Below are 24,702 nucleotides of genomic sequence, written 5' to 3'. Positions count from 1 at the left end.
TCTACTGTGTTGTTCAGTGCTTCCGTGTCCTTACTTATTTTCTGCCCAGTGGATCTATCCTTTGGGGTGAGTGGTGTGTTGAAGTCTCCTAGAATGAATGCATTGCAGTCTATATCCCCCTTTAGTTCTGTTAGTATTTGTTTCACATATGCTGGTGCTCCTGTGTTGGGTGCATATATATTTAGAATGGTTATATCCTCTTGTTTGACTGAGCCCTTTATCATTATGTAGTGTCCTTCTTTATCTCTTGTTACTTTCTTTGTTTTGAAGTCTATTTTGTCTGATATTAGTACTGCAACCCCTGCTTTCTTCTCACTGTTGTTTGCTTGAAATATGTTTTTCCATCCCTTGACTTTTAGTCTGTACATGTCTTTGGGTTTGAGGTGAGTTTCTTGTAAGCAGCATATAGATGGGTCTTGCTTTTTTATCCATTCTGTTACTCTGTGTCTTTTGATTGGTGCATTCAACCCATTAACATTTAGGGTGACTATTGAAAGATATGTACTTATTGCCATTGCAGGCTTTAAATTCGTGGTTACCGAAGGTTCAAGGTTAGCCTCTTTAGTATCTTACTGCCTAACTTAGCTCGCTTATTGAGCTGTTATATACACTGTCTGGAGATTCTTTTCTCCTCTCCCTTCTTGTTCCTCCTCCTCGATTCTTCATATGTTGGGTGTTTTGTGCTGTGCTCTTTCTAGGAGTGCTCCCATCTAGAGCAGTCCCTGTAAGATGTCCTGTAGAGGTGGTTTGTGGAAAGCAAATTCCCTCAGCTTTTGTTTGTCTGGGAATTGTTTAATCCCACCGTCATATTTGAATGATAGTCGTGCTGGATACAGTATCCTTGGTTCAAGGCCCTTCTATTTCATTGTATTAAATATATCATGCCATTCTCTTCTGTCCTGTACGGTTTCTGTTGAGAAATCTGATGTTAGCCTGATGGTTTCCCTTTATAGGTGACCTTTTTCTCTCTAGCTGCCTTTAACACTCTTTCCTTGTCCTTGATCTTTGCCATTTTAATTATTATGTGTCTTGGTGTTGTCCTTCTTGGATCCTTTCTGTTGGGGGTTCTGTGTATTTCCGTGGTCTGTTCAATTATTTCCTCCCCCAGTTAGGGGAAGTTTTCAGCAATTATTTCTTCTAAGATACTTTCCATCTCTCTTCCTCTCTCTTCTTCTTCTGGGACCCCTATAATACGGATATTGTTCCTTTTGGATTGGTCACACAGTTCTCTTAATATTGTTTCATTCCTGGAGATCCTTTTGTCTCTCTCTATGTCAGCTTCTATGCGTTCCTGTTCTCTGATTTCAGTTCCATCAATGGCCTCTTGCATTCTATCCATTCTGCTTATAAACCCTTCCAGAGTTTGTTTCATTTCTGCGATCTCCTTTCTGGCATCTGTGATCTCCCTCCGGACGTCATCCCATTTCTCTTGCATATTTCTCTGCATCTCTGTCAGCATGTTTATGATTCCTATTTTGAATTCTTTTTCAGGAAGACTGGTTAGGTCTGTCTCCTTCTCTGGTGTTGTCTCTGTGATCTTTGTCTGCCTGTAGCTTTGCCTTTTCATGGTGATAGGAATAGTCTGCAGAACTGGGACGAGTGATGGCTGGAAGAGCTTCCCTTCTTGTTGGTTTGTGGCCCTCCTCTCCTGGGAGAACAGCGACCTCTAGTGGCTTGTGCTGCGCAGCTGCACGCAGACAGGGTTTCTGCTTCCTGCCCGGCTGCTATGGAGTTAATCTCCGCTGTTGCTGTGGGCGTGGCCTGGCTGGGGCAGCTACTCCAAAATGGTGGAGTCGCGTTGGAGCAGGAGCAGCTGGGAGGCTATTTATCTCCGTAAGGGGCCTCCCTGCTCCCTGCAGCCCAGGGGTTAGGGTGCCCAGAGATCCCGGATTCCCTACCTCTGGATTAAGTGACCCGCCCTGCCCCTTTAAGACTTCCAAAAAGCACCCGCCAAAGCAAAACAATGACCACCAAAAAAAAAAAGAAAAAAATTTTTAAATTTAAAAAAAAAAAAAAAAAAAAAAAGGTGGTCGCTCGTTTTTCTTTATTCTCCGGTGCCAGCCTCAGGCCTCTGCTCACCGGTCTTGCTGCCCTGTTTCCCTAGTATTGGGGTCCCTATCCCTTTAAGACTTCCAAAAAGCGCTCGCGAAAACAAAACAGCAAAAAAGCAAAAAAAAAAAAATGGTCGCGCGCTTTTCTTATGTTCTCTGGCACCCGGCCTCCAGTGCCCGCTCACTGTTCTTGCTGCCCTGTTTTCCTAGTATCGAGGGCCCTGCACTCTGGCCCGGATGGCTGGGGCTGGGTATTCGGCAGCCCTGTGCTCCGTCTCCCTCCCGCTCTGCCTGCTCTTCTCCCGCCGGGAGCTGGGGGTGGGGCGCTCGGCTCCCGCCGGGCTGCGGCTTGTATCTTACCCCCTTCGCGAGGCGCTGGGTTCTCTCAGGTGCGGATGTGGTCTGGATATTGTCCTGTGTCCTCTGGTCTTTATTCTAGGAAGGGTTGTCTTTGTTATATTTTCATAGATATATGTTGTTTTGGGAGGAGATTTCCGCTGCTCTACTCACGCCGCCATCTTCCGCCCCTCTCGCGAGCTTATTTTTAATTAATGGCTGTTCCTTTTCCTGAATCTTTTCCTTCCTATTCTTTCATTAGTGGGCAAAAACGTGCTTTGTGCATGCACAAATGGTACCTCACTTTCTGGGGCTTTCCATAAATATGTGTCAGGGTGTACATGTTTCTTTCTCCATTAGATATTTCTAAGTGGTAGCTCTGTTATCTGACTGAATACTGTGAATTGCACAGGAAATATTGGGCTTTATTGCATTAAAGAGCTAGTATCTTTTTGGTGTGAATGAATGTGCATGTGTGTAGAGACTAGTCTTTGCCTTTGGAAAGATACAGCTCCTTCTCCCTTGAGATGGAGACTAAATTAGGTAATAAATACCAGGTCACCAAAACAACAAATGAAAAATAGCAATTGATAGAACAAAAAGGTGATTTGACATACCTTCTGAAGCATGTTTCCTGTGTCCTCTGATTGGCTTTCAAAGGAAACTCCAGTGAGATTCTCTGACTTTTGCCCTTGCTTTGTCCCCTCTGCTAGCCGAGAGTGTCAGGGATATAGCCTGGTGTAGCCAGCCAGCAAGTGTATCACAGGTGACAGTAATAGTCAGTGATTGTCAGACTGCCGGAATCCAAGTGTGTGATTTAAAAGGGCAGTTGTTCGTGTCACATGCATGTTTCCATGTGGCAGTGTTCTTGTCACACTCATCTCTCTGTGTGGCAGTGTTCTTGTCACACTCATATCTCCGTGTGGTAGTGTTCTTGTCACACTCATCTCTCCATGTGGCAGTGTTCCTGTTACACTCATGTTTCTGTGTGGCAGTGTTTGTGTCGCACTCATCTCTCTGTGAGGCAGTGTTGGTGTCACACTCATGTCTCCGTGTGGTAGTATTTGTGTCACACTCATCTCTGTGTGGCAGTGTTTCTGTCGCACTCATGTCTACGTGTGGCAGTGTTCGTGTCACACTCATCTCTCCATGTGGCAGTGTTCCTGTCACACTCATGTCTCCGTGTGGCAGTGTTCGTGGTACACTCATGTCTCCATGTGGCAGTGTCGGTGATTTGTTGGCGCTCCATAATCAGTGTGTTCATCTCATTCAGCAGAAGGCCCCATCCTTCCATGTCAGTCCTCTGGGCTGGGCCTTGACAAGCTCAGTAAAGCTTGTAATCTGTTTCTGGATCCACCATCACACTCTTAGTGGGGGCCAGACAATTTGATGCATAAAATGCATGGCTGCATTATTTTGAAGTTCGTGAGCAAGAGTGGAGGCCAGCTGGAGGAGGAGAGTTAGTTGTGTGCCTGCAGCTTGCTGTTTGCCCAGAGCCCGCTGTAGTGAGCTTGTTCTGCAAGCTTCATCCAGTATTGGGTGCAGGAGGGGACTGACACATCAGATGCTGCTTGGGTGGGCACCTGACTCGGTGCCACTGTGGGGCTGCCGCCTGCCTCCCGAGTCCTCCCTGCTGCTTTGGGGAGCGGAAGGGCTGGCCTGGGTGGGGGCCCTAGCTGCCTTTCGCCTCCTGACCCTTCCAGGCTGTGCCCAGTACTTGCTGAGGCCTGAGCTCCGTGTGTGCCTGGTCACCTCCATGGAGACGGAAGTCAGTATTTACTTTTTCTCTAAGTGTTTTATTTTTCTCCCTGGGAGTCTGTTGAATTGTCCTCAGCTTGAAAACTCGCCCTTCGCCTGTCATGGTTTTGGGAGGGTTTTCATAGGTTTCATCCTGAGTGATGGTTCACAATGCATACTATCCAGAAACCCTGCTTGGGCCTTTATTTTCTCATCCACTGGAAAGTGGCTATTTGAAAGATTATTGGGCGAACTCTTATGTAACAACATCTGCAAGAGCATTTGTGCGGGTAGACCACGTGCTTCTAATTCAGATCAGTTACTCTCAGATGTTAACCTATTTGGCCAGCAGGAGATGAAAAAGTTTTGCTAGAGTTCTTACTTACTGAAATTCTTACTTCTTGAAGTTCTTAATGTCTTGAAATTCCTGCCGATCAATAAAAACTGCAGGTGAATTTTACCTCAGACAGGGGCAGCTAGTGTTTATAGGATACATTTTGAGCCATAAAAATAAGTACTTGTTTATGTATGTTGCCTAAATGACCTTGGGAGAAAATGTCCAATAAGTGCTGGGTTGCCTTTTGAAGGAGGGGAAAACGAGCATCTCGTTTTTTATGCTTTTATACTGAAATCATCAGCATATTTCCTGCTTTGAAATATGAAACAAACAGTTATGAGATGCCTGTGAGAAATGCTAATGGTCGCTGTATAGCTCGTAGCATGATGTTGCAGCTTTCCTTATATTGTGAAAGTAGACCTACTCAGCTTTGAGGTATAACAAGAAATGATCAAACCCAGATGCTTTCCAAAATTATATTTTCAATGCATTTATATGTCTGTTACAAAGTGTGCTACAAGCTAAGAATGTTTTCCTCTGTAGGCCAAAGGAAATTTCAAACCACATCGAGGGCTACATAGATCAGATGGTTTTTCTTAAGAACATTAAGGGCATCCTGCTTGTTATTAGCTCCAACTTTACAGTACAGCATTATTTATGCCCAAAATCTTCACAATTTAGTTCTTAATTTCAGCAACTTTATGGGCATGAAAATGCATGGAAGGGAGGCCAGAGTCAATACATTAGAACTGGGGACTAAGACTCCAGGGCAAACAGTGATAATGGGATTGGACTGGGGAGGACGCCTTCATCCCTGTGGCTGTTTCCATGGGGAGAAGCCGCCTCCCAGGTCCATTGGCAGCTTATCTCCTTTTCTCTCTGTGTCTTCTTTCTTCTCCTGGATGGCATGCACTGCCACATTTCATATTCCGTGAGGCCAAGCAAAGACACATCCTCTTTCAGACTTGTTGGTTGTGTTCATTACACAGTGGGAGTCTCCTGGGCTCTCTCTGGGCCCCTCCTCCTCAAGGCATGTTTCTTTGCTATTGTCATCAGTTTTGTACTGAGAGGTGTCTGCTCGGGTTTTGCGTAGGTGCAGCTAGTGAATTAAGCTGTACGTGGGTAACCCAAGAGTATATGGATTGTGTAACTTTCTGTAGAATTACTTCTAAAATTTAATCCTATTCCCTCCCCACAGTGTACTGGGGTATGTTATTTTACATTTTGAGCATCCAAAACGATAAAAAGACTATCATCTTACTGAGTAGTATCAATGCTAAGTGCATCATACACAATAGCTATTTATTCCTTCTAGTCACAGCTCTATGAGAGATATTATTATACCCATTTACAGATAAGGAAACCGAAAAACAAGTCTGTTAACTTAAGAGCCCAAACTCCTAGTTATCACATTGGCTTTAAATGATTGTAGCTCCTATTAGGAATTTAGGTATTTTTCTGTGTAGCACCTGGTCATGTACCTTCTGAGACAAAGTAGAAGTATCAAATTTCATTTTCTGGTTTTCTTGTAACAACAGTGGGCTTACTGTTCTGAGTGTGATGGGCCCAGAGCACTCCCCCTCCTCGTAAGGCATATGGACAAGAGAACTCGCTGCTCAGGTCCGCTCGTCCTTTAGGAAGGGGCAGGCACCTGCTGGCCGTGGCTCAGGTGCACTGTGGCTCTGTGAGCTCCATCCATTGGTGTCCCATCTGTGCACTGGGCAGGTGAGGCTTTTTATTATAATGTCACAACTCATCTCATACCTTTGAAAGTTCACTTAGGTTCAAAATACCCAACAGGCTTTTGTATCCTAGGGAAAAGAGGAAGGGAATTAGCATTTACTAGTCTACTTTGAGCCTCTTGCTCTCATTTCATCTTCACTGCTGTTGTGAGGCAGAGCGTGGCCTCCATTTCATAGGCTCAGAGAGGGCATGTGGGTCACACAGCATCCAGCTGGCAAGGATGCAGGATGCCTGGGTGTAAGTTCTCAACTGTGTATGTCTCATCCCACTTGGTTTTGTATGGAGGATGTTAGGCCACATTCATAGGACAGCACTGAAAAACAACCACAGTATGTTTGGTGTACATCAGAAGGATTTCCAGTGCCCTTGAAGCTCAGAAATCAAGACAGTGAAATAGGAAATGCTCAAATAGGAGGCAAGGCTAGGACAGTCCATGGGATTCACACGATAAACTGAAATCCATAATTGTAAAAACAGTCAGAAATGACCAGAAGATTGTTAGGTTTAAGAGAGTCTAGCATACCTAATGTAATCATAAATCAACTAGATGCATTCTGAAGTTCTTCATATTAGGGATGTTTATGATGAGTCTAATAAAGCCCTAATGTTCTCCGTGGTTCTTTTCCATCTCTCACACTGCTAAGCACAAGAGCTGTGTTGTGTGTGGACTGGCTGGGCTTATCCCTAGAAGAAAGAAGTTATGTTTGGTATCTAAAGGACAATGAGTTTGCTGCTTGGTTGATCAATGCTGGATCAAGTTCACATTCCCCGGCTCCTACTCGCCCACCTACACATGCACTGGGTGGAAGCAAAGCAAAGGGAGGGAGCAGATCCTTTTTCCACAGAGAGACGTGAGCTCAGGCTTTCCTAATATGGGCATGGCTGGGTCTGGGTAGCATTAAACATTGATTTAATCCACTGCTGGAGGAAACATCTATGAAAAGTAAAGCGATTAGCAGCCAATTAATTCTGGCCCTTCCCCCTGGTTTTCCTGGAACATGTCTTCTATGGATCTAAATGTTTGGTGAACAAACTTTCTGGAAAAAGGCTTTTTCTCATATATTATTTACATTTGGGACAGTCTTCCCACCCCCAGCTGCAATGGATGGCACTTCCCTTACTGTGTGTGAGAGAGAGAGAGAGAGAGTGAGAGTGAGTGTGTGTGTGATTGTCCTTTGAATAGAGGTAGGATGATTCAGGCCCATTCCTCTTGTTTTCAAATTGGGACTTCACTGAGTTCACTGGTGGGGGCCAGATGACAGGCACAGTCTGAGTGCCAAGGATTTTAAAAATAGACATGCTGGGGCCTCAGACTCCCAGTGCATAGCCTCCTTTAAAGGCACCACGGAGCACAAGCAGCTCCGTGGGCATGTGCCTACAGATACCACGCCCGTTCCACCTGAGGGCCTGGCCAGAGGGGTCCCTACACAAGGCTTTGCTCTTCAAGCTCCTGAGATGTTAGCATAGATGTCTGTGCTTTCCATTAATTGGTGACTGATATCTTTTGTAAGGCATTTTGTCAGAGTATTTCTTATAGCATCGAGGTAGTGTGTGTCTTTTCTAAGTAAGGAAGCCCATTTGGGGAGAGCATGGACCTCAAGACCAGGTTGCATCCTGCGTGGAGCAGTTGCTGTGTGGAAGACCCGACAGTGTCTTTTCCATTGGTGCACACGGTCTCCTAACCCTAGCCAGGGAATGGGGAGCAGCCATCGACATAATTAGAATGATATCTACAGGGAATGAGTTGGAAATACCCTTACGTATACAGCCGTCCAGGTCAGCACTAAAATAGGTTCTCTGAAGGCAAGGATGTATGCTCTTTTCACTCAGGGTCCAGAATTGGAAACCATGAGCCTGGAAAAAAACCTCTAAAACGTCAAATATCCATTCTTGCCTCCCATCAGAGTGGTGTTAAAATCTTCCACTTCTTTTCCATTTGTGTGTGTGTGTGTATGTGCGTGCCCGCACGCGTGCACACATGTTTAACTAATCTTTCCCAGAAGTTTATAGTTTACCCCTAAGTGTAGCTCTAGAAGTGCTACCTCAGGTCAGCCCACAGCTATCCTGCCAGGACTGTGTCTGCTATCTGCCCAAAGGGACTCATGGTAATAGAACATAACAGGTGGCTGTCCTCTGTGGCATTGACCTTGAGATTTAGATATCTCCCAAACATCTGGAATTTCTTCACAGTATCTGTTAAAGATGCGTCATCATGAAAATGATCTAGACCAGTGGTTCTCAGCACTGGCTGCACATTGGAGCCACTGGGGGTCTGGTGGGAGGGAAGGGCTTTCCAAATGACTGATGCGTGGGTCCCACCTGCAGAGATGTGAGTCCAAGTGGTCTGGAGGGCTGCGTGCCACTGGGATTTGTAACACGCTCCCTTGTTCTCCCTGCACCCTCCCCCCGATCTAAGTAAGCAGTCAGGGATGGGAACCACTGCTCAAGAGACACCCCTACATAATTTTATATCTTGCCTGCTGTGAAACTCTGTAAGGTTTTATGTCTGTTAATGTCCTTACTTCTGTACTTCTAAGTGTTGTTAATTGAAATATTAGAACCATAGCATTTCCAGACCCTATTTTCTCCCCACCAAAGAAGAAAAAATAAAAGAAAAATAAACCCAGAATATTTTGTTTATTCATACCCTTTGTCTAAAATGGAAGTTTAGGCAGCTTCCAAAGTGAAATACAGCATGATAAAAATAAGTTAAAATAAGAAAATGAAGCAATGGTAGGAAAATGAGACCGGGCCAGGAACTAAATTAGCATACAGTATATAGCCCCTGAAGTTCCTGTGCCCGGCTTAATGGGGGGGTCACAGAGCATTCTAGCAGAGGGAAAAGGGATCAATCTGTGGTGCTCTTGAGGCAAAACACACCAATTGCCTGAACACAACTAGTCCTGCTGGGATACCAGAGAGGTTTTTCCTGTGGGTCCTCACAGAAAGTTAATGTAATAACGTTCTAAAACCATCCTTCCAGTAAACATTGTGATGGATTTTATGGGCTGTTTTTTCTAACACACCTCAATAAAGGTCGATGGCTTCTTCTCAGAACATAGTGCAATAAGAGGACGTCACAGAGTGCCAGTAAGACGCAGCCCACCGCTGGCTCTCGGGTGGTCTGCCCTGATCCAAGGGAACTTCAAGTACATAGGGCAGGAGTGTGGACATCAGAAAGCTGTGGTGTGTGTGGCGGTCTGTGCACGATGTGGAGGGTGGCTTTCAGGGAGCCAGTAGCTGATAGCTGGTGCTCCATCACATTCTCAGAGGAGGTCAAGAGATGGAAGAGCTGAGTACTTGCCTCAGACAAGCCCTATAAAAGTTTTGAGCAACAGTGTGAATTCAGGGTTATATTTTTTGAGAGGAAGAGGTTCTGTTAGCCAGTTCACCGCAGAGCAAGTGTGGGATAGATTTCCTTTTTTGAAAACTGTGCTTTATAAGGACTTCCATGGAGAGGTCCATTTGGCACGGCCAGAATCCTCTTCAGAAAGAAATTAGAATTCATTCTAACAAAGAGACTAAATGGGCAACAATACAAATTGTAATTTTTCTAAAATCAAATAAAAAGAGACCATAAAAGCATGTTACATTTTGAAATGATAGAGTAAAATTTAAAGACAAACATTTGATGACTTTGCCCCTATTATTTGCAACTTAAACTAACCTTGATTTTATTTCCAGTCCTGTGTTGACTGTTACTTTTTAATTTACCCTTAATATATGTTGGCTATTGAGCCCCTCCAAAAGCAGCAAAAACTTCTGGATCTCTCCACCTTGTTTGGTATTAAAAGGTCTTCTGACTTTGTGCACGGGAGAGTTTTCCCTTTGCTGTGCTCGAGGGAGTGTAATTTGCCATCTGAGGCTGTTTGGTCTAATTAAAGGGCTCCCCTGTTTGCTCTTCCAGCCTCCAGGTTGATTAGGAAGGCGTGCGGCTGCTTTTCATTCCTTGGGATTGTACCTCATCATGAAGCAGAAGCACCATCCATGTTAACAATATGCAAATGGCATTGTTTTCCAGTGAAAGGAGTCATTTCTTGACTGAACAAAAGAAGAAAACAGAAAAAGATGTCCCCCCGAAAAAAAGTAATCTCCAGCCACTTAGTAATGCTTTTATTTTAAAGCAAGCAGTGGCATTTCCTCAGCCTCTGACATTGTCTTCAGCTACTATAAACTGCTTTGATGAGAAAGTTTCTTAGAACAACTTCCTTTCAAAACTTGCATCTCTACTAGACTGGAGCATATTTTTTTTTTAAATTAAGGTATCACTGATATACAACCTTATGAAGGTTTCACGTGAGCAACATTGTGGTTACAACATTCACCCACGGTACCGAGTCCCCCCTCCGACCCCATTGCAGTCACTGTCCATCAGTGTAATGAAATGTTATAGAGTCACTAATTGTCTTCTCCATGCTGTACTGCCTTCCCTGTGACACTCTACATTATGTGTGCTCATCATAATACCCCTCAATCCCCTTCTCCCTGCCTCCCCACCCACCATACCACCCCCTTCCCTTTGATAACCTCTAGTCCCTTCTTGGAGTCTGTGAGTCTGCTGCTATTTTGTTTCTTCAGTTTTGCTTTGTTGTTATACTCCACAAATAAGTGAAATCATTTGGTACTTGTCTTTCTCTGCTTGGCTTATTTCACTGAGCATAATACCCTCTAGCTCCATCCATGTTGCAAATGGGAGGATTTGTTTTCTTCTTATGGCTGAATAATACTCCATTGTATACATGTACCACTCCTTCTTTATCCATTCATCTACTGATAGATACCTAGTTTGCTTTCATATCTTGGCTATTGTAAATAGTGCTGCAATAAACAGGGCTGCAGATGTCTTTTTGAATCTGGGATCTTGTTTTCTTCAGGTAAGTTCCTAGAAGTGGAATTCCCAGGTCAAATGGTATTTCTATTTTTAGTTTTTTGAGGAACCTCCATATTCCTTTCCACAGTGGTTGAACTAATTTACATTCCCACCAACAGTGTAGGAGGGTTCCCCTTTCTCTGCATCCTTGCCAGCATTTGTTGTTTCTTGTGTTTTTGGATGTTGACCATCCTAACTGGTGTGAGGTGATATCTCATTGTGGTTTTAATTTGCATTTCCCTGATAATTAGCGATGTGGAGCATCTTTTCATATGCCTGTTGCCATCTGAATTTCTTCTTTGGAGAAGTGTCTGTTCATATCCTCTGCCCATTTTTTAATCAGGTTATTTGCTTTTTGGGTGTTGAAGCATGTGAATTCTTTATATAGTAAGGATGTTAACCCCTTTTTGGATATGTCATTTACAATATATTCTCCCATACTATAGGATGCCTGTTTGTTCTGCTGATGGTGTCCTTTGCTGCATAGAAGCATTTTAGTTTGATGTAGTCCCAGTCATTCATTTTTGCTTTTGTTTCCCTTGTCTGAGGAGATGTGTTCAAGAAAAGTTGCTCATGTTTCTATTCAGGAGATTTTTTGCTTATGTTTTCTTCTAAGAGTTTTATGATTTCATGACTTACATTCAGGTCTTTGATCCATTTTGAGTTTACTTTTGAATATGGAGTTAGGCAATAATCCAGTTTCATTCTCTTGCATGTAGCTGTCCAGTTTTGCTAACCAGTTGTTGAACAGGCTGTCATTTCTGTACTGTATATCCACGGCTCCTTTATCGTATATTAATTGGCCATATTATGTGTGGGTTTATTTCCGGCTATCTATTCTGTTCCACTGATCTATGGGTCTGCTCTTGTGCCAGTACCAAATTGTTTTGATTACTGTGGCTTTGTAGTAGACCTTGAAGTTGGAGAGTGTAATCCCCAGCTTTGTTCTTCCTTCTCAGGATTGCTTTGGCTATTCAGGGTCTTTTGGGGTTCCATATGAATTTTAGAACTATTTGTTCTAGTTTGTTGAAGAATGCCATTGGTATTTTGATAGGGATTGCATTGAATCTGATTGCTTTAGGCAGGTTGGCCATTTTGACAATATTTATTCTTCCTATCCATGAGCATAGGATGTATTTCCATTTATTGGTGTCTTCTTTAATTTCTCTCATGAATGTCTTATAGTGTCCAGGGTATAGGTCTTTCACCTCCTTGGTTAGGTTTATTCCTAGGTATTTTATTCTTTTTGATGCAATTGTGAATGGAATTATTTTCCTGATTTCTCTTTCTGCTAGTTCATCATTAGCATATAGGAATGCCACGGATTTCTGTGTATTAATATTGTATCCTGAAACGTCGCTGAATTCAGTTTTAGTTCTCATAGTTTTGGGGTAGATTTTTTAGGTTTTTTATGTACGGTATCATGTCATCTGCAAACAGTGACAGTTAAACTTCTTCCTTGCCAGTCTGGATCCCTTTTATTTCTTTGTGTTGTCTGATTGCCATGGCTAGGACCTCCAGTACTATGTTGAATAAAAGTGGGGAGAGTGGGCATTCTTGTCATGTTCCTGATCTTAAAAAGCTTTCAGCCTCTCGCTGTTAAGTATGATGTTGGCTGTGGGTTTGTTGTATATGGCCTTTATCATGTTTAGGTAATTGCCCTCATTACTCATTTTGTTGAGAGTTTTTATCATGAATGGATGTTGAATTTTGTTGAATGCTTTTTCAGCATCTATGGAGATGATCATGTAATTTTTGTCCTTTTTGTTGATGTGGTGGATGGTGTTGGTGGATTTTTGAATATTGTACCATCCTTGCATCCTGGAATAAATCTCACTTGATCATGATGGATGATCTTTTTGATGTACTTTTGAATTCAGTTTGCTAATATTTTGTTGAGTATTTTTGCATCTATATTCAGCAGGGATATTGGTCTGTAATTTTCTTTTTTTGTGTTATCCTTCCTGGTTTTGGTATTAGAGTGATGCTGACCTCACAGAATGAGTTTGGAAGTATTCCCCCCTCTTCTACTTTTTGAAAAACTTGAAGGTTTCCTGTCCATGAGCATGGGATGTATTTCCATTTAGGTCTTCACTAAATGTTTAATAAAATTCAGCAGTGAAGCCATCTGGTCCAGGCATTTTGTTCCCAAGAAGTTTTATGAATACCAATTCAATTTCATTGCTGGTAATTGGTCTGTTCGTATTTTCTGTTTCTTCCTGGGTCAGTCTTGGAAGGTTATGTTTTTCTAGAAAGTTATCCATTTCCTCTAGGTTATCCAGTTTGTTAGCATATAATTTATCATAGTGTTCTCTAATAATTCTTTGTATTTCTGTGGTGTCTATAGTGATTTTTCCTCACTCATTTCTGATTCTATTTATGTGTGTATACTGTCTTTTTTTCTTGATAAGTCGGACTTAGGGTTTATCTGTTTTGTTTATTTTCTCAAAGAATGGGCTCCTGTTTTCATTGATTATTTCTATTGTTTCATTCTTCTCAATTTTATTTATTTCTGCTCTGATCTTTATTATGTCCCTCCTTCTACTAACTTTGGACCTCATTTGTTCTTTTTTCTAATTTCATTAATTGTGAATTTAGACTGTTCATTTGGGATTGTTCTTCTTTCTTGAGTTAAGCCTGTATTGCAATACACTTTCCTCTTTGCTGCATCTCATAGATTTTGGGCTGTTGAGTTGTTGTTTTCATTTGTCTGGAGCATGTTGTTAAACCTCCATGTTTTTGTGGCCTTTTTTGTTTTTTTGTATGCAATTTATTTCTAGTTTTGTACCTTTGTGGTTTGAGAAGCTGGTTGGCACAATTTTGATCTTTTTTAATTTACTGAGACTCTTTTTGTGACCTACTATGTGATCTTCATGGAACATTTTTAAGGATATAATTCAAATAGAAAACATTTTTTTTAAAGTGCTTTCACCACATTCTGAAAAATAGCTGTGTGAGAATTCCAGTTTTTATGAAGTAGTCTTCCTCCAGTTTTTCCACACCCTCCCTTCATTTCCCATGAAGAAAGAGAGGTTTAGGTAGACAAAAGGAGGGATGTATTGAGGCTATGCTTATCACAATCAAAAAGAGTATTTTCCCAGAGTCATGCAATATGTTAATATTTCATTCTAGATTAAATTCGGCTCCAAGTACCATTTTGGAATACAATTTTAGTGATTAATATATGAGGAAATTAGAAATCTTTATTTATTTCTATTTTTATTTTTTAAAGGTCATTTTAGAAGTACCCTGGCAATGTAACTAATGTCCCATGCTCTCTCTTTTTTACAAACACACAATTCTATGCTCTTTACAAATTAAGGCATTTTCGTGGTGAAACAAACATTTGAAAGATCCTCATCTTAAGACTCTTTGTCTTGAAATTTCTCATGCCATTCATTCATTCATTCCTTTAGCCTTCCATTCACTTACCGTATTTATTGAGTATCCGCTACATGCCAGCAGTGTTTTTGATGAGTGCACAGAAATTAAGAACAAGAGAGACAGGATCTCTTTCTTCCTGAACTTTAAAGTCAAGTTGGGGAAATAGACATTCAATAAATTAGTTTTAAAAATAGCTATAGTAGGACTTTACAAGACAAAGAGTGAACCCTAATGTAAACTGTGGGATTTAATTAATAATGATGTATCAAATATTGGTTCATCAATTATAACAAATACACCACAGTAATGCAAGATGTTAGTAACAGAGGAAACTGTTAGCTTGGCACCTGGGAACTGTGGGCTTTCTGCCTGAATCTTTGTTAACTGCTCTAAGAAATCAAATCTCTTAATTAAAAATAAAAATGAATAGCTCTAAGCACTTTAAAGAAACTAGGATGCTATTAGAAAGAATAGTGGGGGTGACATAATTTAGACTGGGTTGTGAGGAAAGACACCCCACTTTCTGGAGAAGTGTTGCTTAAGCCCAGAACTAGAGAATAAGTAAAAGCTAGCTGGCCAAAGAAGAGAAGAAAAGGCATTCTCAGTTAAAGCATTTTCAAGAAAGTGATACCATTTAAACTACCTTTGAAAATATCATTCTGATTTTTTTGTCCAGGATGCCCCCCGGGGGTGGGGTTGGGGAGGCAAGAGTATAAAGGAGGTAAGTTAGAAGGCATTTCGAATGGACCCCAGCTTTTGCTCCCCACTCAAAGCAGTAGTAGAGCAGAGGATGTTTCCTTTGCTCAGCTTGTGCTAGAGAACTGTTATGTTCTCCATGAACTGGGTGCTGGGAAGCAAGCAAGCAAGACGGGGTTCTCAGGTCTCCATTCTGAAGATCTTTCCAGTGGCTCAGTGGGATTTATAGAATGAGGAAAAGTCATGTGTGTGTCTGTGTGTTTGTGTTTGAGACTACAACCAGATGAGAAGTATAAGAGAAAAAAAGCCTTCAAGCACTGACTACCCAGCTATAACAATGGGTTTTCATAAGATTTAATTTGCTATAGTTACCTTTATTCATGCTACTGTATTGTTGGAACTTACTGTGGTTTCTATTTCTTCTAAGACTACATGTTTTAAAATTATTGACAAGTAATAAAGAGGATACTTTTTAGGTAGGGCACTGTTTCAGTACATCAATACTGAGTGGTTTGTATCAGAGTTCTTAGGGACGGTGAATTCCCCAGGAAAAAAATTCTAGTGGGTAAAGGGAATTGTCTGCCACTGATAGATATCTTATATTGATTCTGGAATGTTATTAGTAGCATGGAAGCTTAAATAGCTCAAGGTTTCATTTCCATTTAAAATTAAGCAGCTCTACCATTACATAATCCACTTCATCACTTGTAACTTTTACCTGCTTATGTGTATATGCACTCAAGATGTGCAAGGCATGAACTATTTTCATACATTTATAGTACAAAAATTGTTTATGATGGTTGTACATTATATATAAGATCTGATAACACTGAAAAATCTTTAGCAAGTGAGCATGCATTTACTAGCACTTAGCTAATGATACAAAATGGCTAATAGATCTGAGTCTCTAGATTTTTTTTTCATTCCTGGAAATACAAACACTAGGTCAAGAATCCCCCATTTGAACAAACCTGTTGTTTATTTTAAGGAAATGTAAGTGCATCATCAATGTGATTTTGAGTAGCCCAGTTACGAATATGGGTTGAAGGGATAAAATTAAGTTTTCCACTCTGATGTCTCCATTAAGGAGCTCCTCTTTGTGTAAAATACTCCATGGCAAAGTTGCTTCTATTTAAAGTAGTGAGTTTGATCTTGGCTTTGATCTAAAGCTTTTGATCTTGAAAGGATGGAGTAGCAATAAAGAGAGGACAAGACAGATTTTCTTTAAAGAAATGCGATAAAGTTAAAGGGATGGTCAAAATCAGCAAACACGAGTGAGACCCGACTTTTCTCCCCAGGCGCTCGCCCCCAGGCTGCTTCAGCCAGCTTCTGATGAGGATGGGGAGAAAGCCTGTTGCGGGTCGGTGGAAAAACGGGGGATACCGCACACTTTCATAAACTAATTTGAAACTTTCCCCTCGTTGTGGAGACAGACTGCCCTCTCTTAAAATTCTAGCAATCGCTGTTTGGTGTTCGGGCCGAGCGAGGGCGGCGCCGGCTGCGCGGGCAGAGCGCGGGGCTCGCCCTTTACGCGCTCGCGGCCTCTCCGCCGTGAGGTCACCTGCCGCCGCCCCGCAGTCCGGAGGGGCCACTGAGGAGCGTCTACTTAATGGCGTCTCATCCACGTCCGTAGCACACTGCGCGGAGAAAGTTGCTGTCCGTGCGCGCAACCAGCTGGACACCCAGGCCCCTGACGAGCGGAGCGAGCTCCCGCCGGCCGCGGGGCGAGGGCGCTTCCAAGCCCTGGGCCGGCGGGCGGCCGGGCGGCACTCGCGCCCCCACTGCGGCCGAGGAGCCTCTCGCAGTCCCCGCGGCGGGGGCGGCGGCGGGAGCCGGGCGCGGGCCTCCCCGAGGGCCCCGTCGTCGCGGAGAGAACAATGAACGGGGCGGGGGTGCCTAGACCTTTAAGGCAGGCCCCGCCCCGCCCCGCCCCCGCCCCGCTGTAGGTGCGGCGGCCCCGGACGCTCGGCCGCGAGGTGCGCAGCTGGCGGGGCGCGCGGGCGGAGGCCGGGCGGGCGGAAGAAGCCTGACTATGTGCACTTCCCCCGCAGCCGCTGCGGAGCGAGCGCCGGGCCGGGGCGGAGTGCGGGCTCGCGCGGCAAGTGAGCGCCGAGGTGAGTGCGCGCCCCTCGTCCGGGCGGCCGACGGCGGGAGGCGCCCGTGGCTCCCCAGGCGACCCCGGGGGCGCGTCGCTGTTCCCCTGCGGGGCGGCCCCGGGACCCCTGCTCCCCTTTAAAAGGCCCTGTGGTTTTTGGACTTCAGGTCGCCAAATGGATTCGAGCGAATCGGAGACCCCGAAAGCGGAAACGAAGGGAGGCCGAAGTGTTCGAGGAGGTAGGGCTCCGAGGGGCGCCGCGTGGGCTGCGGGTGGGCTGCGGGTGTACCGCGCGTCTGCCCCGGGGATCGTCCGCAAGAAGCAGCATTTCCCCTCGAGTTCTGGTACATTCGCAGTGCGCAGTGGCGGGGAGTCCAGCGGGGTTGCTGCTAGCCCCGGTTACCCGCGGGCCGGGCCCTGGGGTTGGGGGCCCCGTGGCGTGGGCCCCGCAGTGCCGTCTGCGCCCACGTTGGGCGCCTCCCGAGCGCGGTTCCCCTAAGTCGCCCACAGTGCCGGGTTTCCCCCGTGAGAGACGCAGCGCCGCACCCGCTCTTCACACTTAACGCTTTAATCTCAAAAACCGGAGAGGAGGCCGAAGAAGTAGATGACTTCTGGTCACCAGGAGACTGCAGTTGCCGTAAAGCCACAGAGAGATTTGTTTCCTAAATGTAGAACTTCAGTATGTGGCTTTGCAGAAGTTCAGACTGCCTGTTTTCTCCTGAAATTGTGTTAAGCTAAACCTTGGTTTGCCGTCGTTGTAACTATTACGGAAGTAGGTAAGTAGTCTGGTGTTTTCTAAGTGACTTTTATTGAAAACTCTTAAAAGTGAATATTTTTAGAAATGTTACAGCAGATACCATTTTTCTTTTGCTTAATTTTCTTACTGTATTTTGATTCTTGAGAGCACCAAGGGATTAAAATAGCAGTGTTGTTTTTCTGCTGCTAGAATGTCTGATGAATCACTCCGGGGCTTGAGCCAAGTCCCTGCTGATAGCCTTGCAGCCCGCGCCTGTGAGTTGCCTTAGTATGGGCATCGTGGCGCCGCGAGTGTGCACACGTGCATCAGAATGAAGGTGGTGCTGAAGTTGCGGAGTGCGTTTAAGGGCACCCAGAGCAGGGCAGAGACCTGGGGAGAGCCGGCCGAGGGGTACAGGCCTTTGCAGGGAGACATTCAGTGAGAGAAAAGTAGTCCCCCAGCCCTTACCTTTCTGAACATGCATGTCCCTCTAGTTAACCAGTAATAAAAGAAGTTGTCATTTTGACGACTGTACCTCCGCATGCTGTGATAGGTTGTTATTTGTTTAACTTTCATGGTCGAGGTGTTTTTAAAAATGTTTGTGAGGTGATGGATGAGATCATAAAAGGTGCAAAAAGGGAGAAAGGACTGTGGTTTGCTTAGTATATCAAAATTAGCTATTACTTTTTGAAACCAATGGTGACCGAAGCACGCTATGTGTTGTGCATAAAAGAAGGGGAAGCCGGTACCCTGGGTTACCAGGAGCCCTTTCTCCCAGACTCTGACCATTGCCTTCTGAGAATGAGGAGGGGGCTGAGGCAGGAGTTCTCTACTGAGCCTTTCTCCTTGGTAGAGGCTGTTGTGTTGGATGGAGCTCATGTGGAGGACACATATTTGACTTTTTTCTTGAAAATGTGGGCAACAGTTTTTAAGAGGCTATGAAGATGAAGTAGGTTGGGGCTGACAGGCCGAATTTCTTTTCAAGGAATGAAGCCTAAAGCTGAGTAGCTTTGAGGGTTGGAGGTAGGGAGGGCAAGGCGATGGGGAATCTTAAGAGTTGTATCTGAGAGTATCGGTTCTCAGCCTCTCCAGCCTTTCTTCCTTGCTCTGCATAGCAGTCGCCCCCTCTGCCCACTGTTTGCCGCTGTGGTGCCTAGGAGAGGGTTTGCCTCGTTGAGGTAAAGCATTCGATGTTTTCAAGGACAAGGTGAGACAGTGTGCCCAGCAACCAGGGGCCTTAAACAGGTCCTGAAAGGCACAGAAGCATGCCCTGTAAACTAGGCGTGTCCCCTGATCTCACTGGTGGGTATTCCAAAATACAGATTGAGTTCTGTGAATGAGCATTCACACTGAACTTCTGTGTTAACCTTTGCTAGGATTTGAACCTGGAGGTAGTAGTTAACTTACTGCTGAGTTTACCAAGTTTTTCAAAATGTCTGCCATGCCACAAGTAGAAGTACATTAGTGAATCTCGTTTTACATGCATCCACTGTTTTTCTACATTAAAATAAAATGCTTTTTCTACTTTTATTCATTTTATGTTATTTTAAAGTAAGAAAAAGCATTTTAGTCTTTTCTGGCAGGCATGTATTTTGAGCCTAGTCATGGCCTCTACTTGCCTCCTCTGTTTTCTTTGCCCCTCTTTGTCCCCTGCCCTTCCCTCCGTCCCCCAAGTCTCTGGTTACATCTCCAGGCTTCACCCAGGATTCAGCCTGCTGAGTGAACTTGGTTTGCTGGTCTGCATTTAACTGTGCTAGGGTCGTAATATTTTTCCTCTGATTTTTACTGACTTTTGTGGCAAGCAGGGTCTTGTGACCTGCCTGAAGAGGGAAAATAGAGCAACGGCGCAAGACCAGCATCTAGAAACAGACGCTGGGAGAGTACTTAGACATAAAGAATATAATCTTACAGGAGGTATTTGTTTTCCTTCTTAAAGAAAATCGGGGAGGTGCTAAGTGGTAAGCACAGCCTAATGTTAAGTTGAAATACTAGTTGAGTATTTCAGTGAACTCAGAGGGGAAGCAAAACAAACTTACCCTGTGCTCAGCTGTGGGTTAAAATAACGGACAATGAAATAAAGTGAACTGGGTGAGTGGGAGGTACCACCCGGAGAAGTGTTTTAAAATGCTCTCCTGGCCTCTCTGCCCTGGCCTGTGCCGTGTCATCCCCACAAACCTACCCACCCACCAGGTAACTCTGCTGTTGACAAGTTTTCATTTCTGTCTTTCCGAAGGTGTATCGTATCATTCTTAGGCATCTTGTATCTTTTCTGACATTTACTTCCAGGGTCAGGTCGTTTTATCTTTGTAGTTTAGCCGTTTTTCCACTGGTGTAACTGAATTCCTTTACACTGTTTTTTGTTCTCTTCATTTTAAATTATAAAATTCACCTCTCTTTTGCTTCTGGTCATCGGGTATTTTCTCCTTACATCTGATGTTCTTCTTTTTTCATTATTGTAAGTTCTTTTTATTTAGTTTGCGGTAATTTGTGCAACAGAAAAGCTAGGAGAACAGGAACAATTGCACAAAGCCATTAGGGTGAATGGATCAGCCTGCTCTGCAAGGGGCTGCGGGTTAAACAATGGTGATTGCAACAGTGAATTGCTCAATGTGTATTTAAAAAAAATAATGTTAATGGGTTTTACCAAATGACTGTTGGTTTTGGAAGAACACTTTTTTCCTGCTTTTAATCTTCAACTGATTCAAAGATACATACAAATTATCCATCACATTCAAAGTTTAAGGAATAATAAAACATTTTTATAAATATATACATGCGTAGTAATACAATGTTTAAATGATTCTTTAATCAGTATTTTACAGGATTAGGACATGCTGTCAAATAGTATTTCATGAAATTGTATACTTGAGGACAATGTATGAGTGGCATATGATTCTTTTAGAGGAAAAAAATTCCATTTGTCAGATTCAAATGAAGCAGCCTTCCTACTTTATGCATATCTGAAAATATAGAACAAATTTTAAAATAGTCATTGGTCATCAGTAAGTACATATGGCGATGTCAGACACATTCATGGCATACTTCAAAACACTGAAAATTCAACAATACTAAGGTTGGCTATCATTACTAACAAGGGGTCCTTTGTACGTGTCAGTTCATTTCCGAGCAGACAGCCTTGGCTAGGGTGAGCACAACTCATCATAGGAACCCTGGATGCAGATTGCTTCCAGAAAAGCATGCTTTAAGGTTACTTTAGCTCTTCTTTTCTGCCAGGACCTGAGGAACAATACTCTTGAGCATAGGATTGTTTTAAATTGGGTGGGATTATTATTGAAATATCTAATGAAACAAATCTAGAAAGATGGTTACGAAAATGTGGACTTTATACTATTTAGTGGCCATATTTGTTGGAGCCAAATGATAAATTCTGTTTTCTGAGGCTTTGAGAAAATGCTGCAACTATTTTCTTTGTTCTGTAATACGCTTTCTAAATTCTGGGTCATTTTCACTCTACTCTTATCTTGTTTGTTCTTTCCACACATTTGATTCTGAACTACAGTCAGTGATAAACTTACTGTGAATAATAATTTACAGAAGATTTTTTAAAATTGTAAAATCCAACTTGGTGTATGTATTTTGCCACATTTGCTGATCCTTTTAAAATTTTATGTAAGAGTGCTTTTATTATAATTCTAATACTGAAATATTCAGTATGGTACAGGTAGGTACAGATTTTAAACTGCTTAACAAAGTGCCTTAGTGCTGTTTGTCTTTTGTGATGAAGGTTTGTTTTATATTTGGTTTATGATTTCTGGAGAACTCTGTAAGACAAATTATCTGGCTCTTTTTTTACGGACCTGTGACAGCAGACGGCCCCGTGTTAGGCTTTCCTCTGGAGCCATCAGGATACAAAGCTTAGCAAAATGGCACAAGATAAGTTTAGGGAGTACTGAATCAAGGGTCCTTCCGCTTTATGGGAACTGCCCGGCCTTTCCCAAAATGATAGGCTGGGCAGCTTCTCTTACCAGCTTCAGCAGCATGAGGGGTGAGCGGTTTCCCAGCCATTGGTTCCATGGCCTCCTGTTGAAAGTACCCTTGCCCTGTGAGAAACTGTAACTGGTCTGCATTTATATAGCTGCAATCTCTCCCAATAGCTTCACTGATACTTGATCTCCAAAGAGAAGCTTTATGGATTGTACAAGGCAGCTCTTGAGGCCCCTGCCACCCTCCCCCATGTCCTTCTCATCTGCGAGTGGCTTTGTGTCCTGTGTTGAACTGATTGTGCCTTTGGGTGACAACTTACTTGAGTGATGGGTGGAGGCAGAGTAATTTATTAAAACCACAAAGAAACCTAACAAAAGGAGCAATAACAGTACTATTAATAAGCAATTCATTATTTTACTGCTGAAATATTTAGAACTTGGTTTTATTCATCAGTCTCCTGTTTTTCTCTTGTAAAATCCCTAACAGATACATAATTTATTGAATTTTCTGTACCCAGATTCAAATTAGATCAAGTTTCACAATATCTTAGCTTTTTTTTTTTTTTTAAAGCTGGACCAGTGAAGAATTGCTGATAAAATGTATTTTTGATAACTTCAGGAAGAAAGTCTGATCTGTATAATTTTGTACCATTAAATTTTCATCTGTTGCAGATTTTCTTTTATAAGAATCTGCAATTAAAAAAAATGTTCTGAGAATTCTTGAGTGTACTAAAATCCCGTTTTCGGCTAGCATAATGGGGAAAGTTAAAGTATAGTCACCCACTTATCCTCATACACTTATTCACATATTTTAAAAAGAATTTTTGAATGAAACTATTAATATAATAATAGCTGACACTTGTCATGTGTCAACCACCATGCTAAGTGCTTTGCATGTACCAGCTCGTGTAAATGTATCATTAGAATCACAAACCAGCATTAAGATGTGAGCTCTGTCAAATACTTTGTGAAGGTAGGTGAGTATAAACAAATCAATAATTGCTAAAGAAAAGAATGCTTTGGGCAAGGTCTAAAAATTCTTTTTAGCCCAGGCTATTGGCAGTCCTAGACCACCAGTGTAAAGCACACATTCTAAATGAGGAAAATTCCAACCAGCATGTATTTTGAAAACACTTGAAAGTGTGCAGATAATTACACTATTGTTGATTTTAACAGATTTGATGCCAGCAACCATCGACCCTTCTATGCCATGAAAGATGAAACCATTTTAACATAAAACATAGCAACTTGGCTGGAAAAGGGAGACGGCAGAGAAAAATTTCGTGACTGTTTAGTTACTTTTATAGGGGCATTAGTTCCATGCCTGTGACAGAATGCTTGATCTGGCACTCATTCTCATCGGAGGCATTTTAATGAGCTGCTGTTTGGTGCCTGGTATCCTACGGCACTAATAAGATGCATTATTTTAGTAGCACCTACTGGTGTCAGGGTAGTTCAGGGCCTGTCATAGTTTCCATTAATCTTCTATCTTAGGAGGAAGACCTAGCATTGTTGCCCTAAGTGCAGCCAGTATGTGTTTCATTTATATTTCTGAGTCGGAACGCAGGAAGAACAGCACTCCAGCTTTGTATCTTCAATACTTACAAAATGGTATGCAGCCTTGATAAATATTTGTTGAGTGAAGTAGATAAATAAATCACACAAATGCCACTCACAAAATCATACCTGGCTATTGCCTTTTAAAAAATGCTCTAACGTCCAAGTTTTCATTTAATCATTTTGATCTTTAACAACAGAGGTTTTCATTAAGGCATGGCTGTGGGGCTCGCCTGGCTTCGTCCTGGGTCCTTTTCATCTCTCCTAAAAAGAGAGCTCAGAGCCTGGAAAACCTGGCACTAGTCCCAGCTCTGCCCCTGATTATCTGCCCCTGAGTTAGTCATTTGCCTTTTGCTTTCATCTGAAAGTCCTTTAATTTAATAGACCAGGTAAGCCAGTTTACATTAACTATGAAATCAGAGTTTGGCCTTGATTTCTTCCACCGTTTCACAGCGCGTTTTTCCTTTTGTCGTTCTGGTATCGGGAAGGCCATATTGCTGCTGTGATGCTTGCTTTGACGTAATACATTTTGCTTGTCTTGTCCACTTTTTTTGTGCTGTGTGTATTGATTTCCTGCTCTGAGCAGTAGTGAAATTAGATATTTTTTTGTCCCTCCCTCCTTGCCTTTTGCTATGTGAGTTAAAATAAGCTGACTGTATTTTTCATACATCCTTCGCACCCCCCCGTTTCATAGTCATACTGTATTTATGACGCCAGAGTATGTAGACATTATATACTCTATTGCATCCTTTCTAAAATCACTTAGTTTTAATTCTGCAAATAAGTCTGTGATGTTCATCACCCACACTTAACTCTAGTGGGTTTCCTAGGAAGAGGTTGGGGCACCTGTATTTCCTGAGTTCTTGCATGTTGATAATTTTGTGCTCTTTGTACACAAAGGTCATCTCTCTGGCTCCTATTTTCTTTCTTTGAGTATCTTAAATATGTTACCCTGTGGGCTGATGCTAGTCTCATTTTCTCACCCTCAGGATGACCTGGTCTTTTCTCCTGGATACCCAGATTTTTTTTTTTTTTAATTCCAAAAATTTTACTCTTAATGTCTCCTGGTAGGTCAGTTTTTCCAGTTGTCACTTGCCTTTTACATTATTTTCCTCATTTGTAAAATGAGAATAATGCTAACATTTTTTGTTGCCTGCTCAAGAAGTGGATTGGAAGACCAAATGAGATACTTTATATAAAGCATTTTAAATTTATT

The 24,702-nt window shown here is 42.7% G+C and overlaps 1 protein-coding gene across 13 annotated transcripts in view; it reads left to right on the top strand.

Annotated features, from left to right (window-relative positions):
* Nucleotides 1–24,702, top strand: part of AOPEP (aminopeptidase O (putative)) — a 375,534-nt gene that overhangs the window by 288,080 nt on the left and 62,752 nt on the right. For 10 of the 13 annotated variants that reach the window (XM_036904360.2, XM_057498497.1, XM_036904365.2 and 7 more), the window contains 2 exons: nucleotides 17,206–17,268; nucleotides 17,417–17,488. The exons of 1 other annotated variant lie outside the window; for it this stretch is intronic. In XM_036904360.2, coding sequence (XP_036760255.2) covers nucleotides 17,206–17,268; nucleotides 17,417–17,488 — 135 coding nt within the window. Of the gene's footprint in view, nucleotides 1–17,205; nucleotides 17,269–17,393; nucleotides 17,489–24,702 lie in introns of all 13 variants that reach the window. 2 more of the 13 variants (XR_008996479.1, XM_057498500.1) reach the window with 1 other exon arrangement.

This window comes from Manis pentadactyla, chromosome 3 (genome assembly GCF_030020395.1).
Source record: "Manis pentadactyla isolate mManPen7 chromosome 3, mManPen7.hap1, whole genome shotgun sequence".
Lineage (NCBI taxonomy): Eukaryota > Metazoa > Chordata > Mammalia > Pholidota > Manidae > Manis > Manis pentadactyla.
This window is presented reverse-complemented; position numbering and strand designations above follow the sequence as displayed.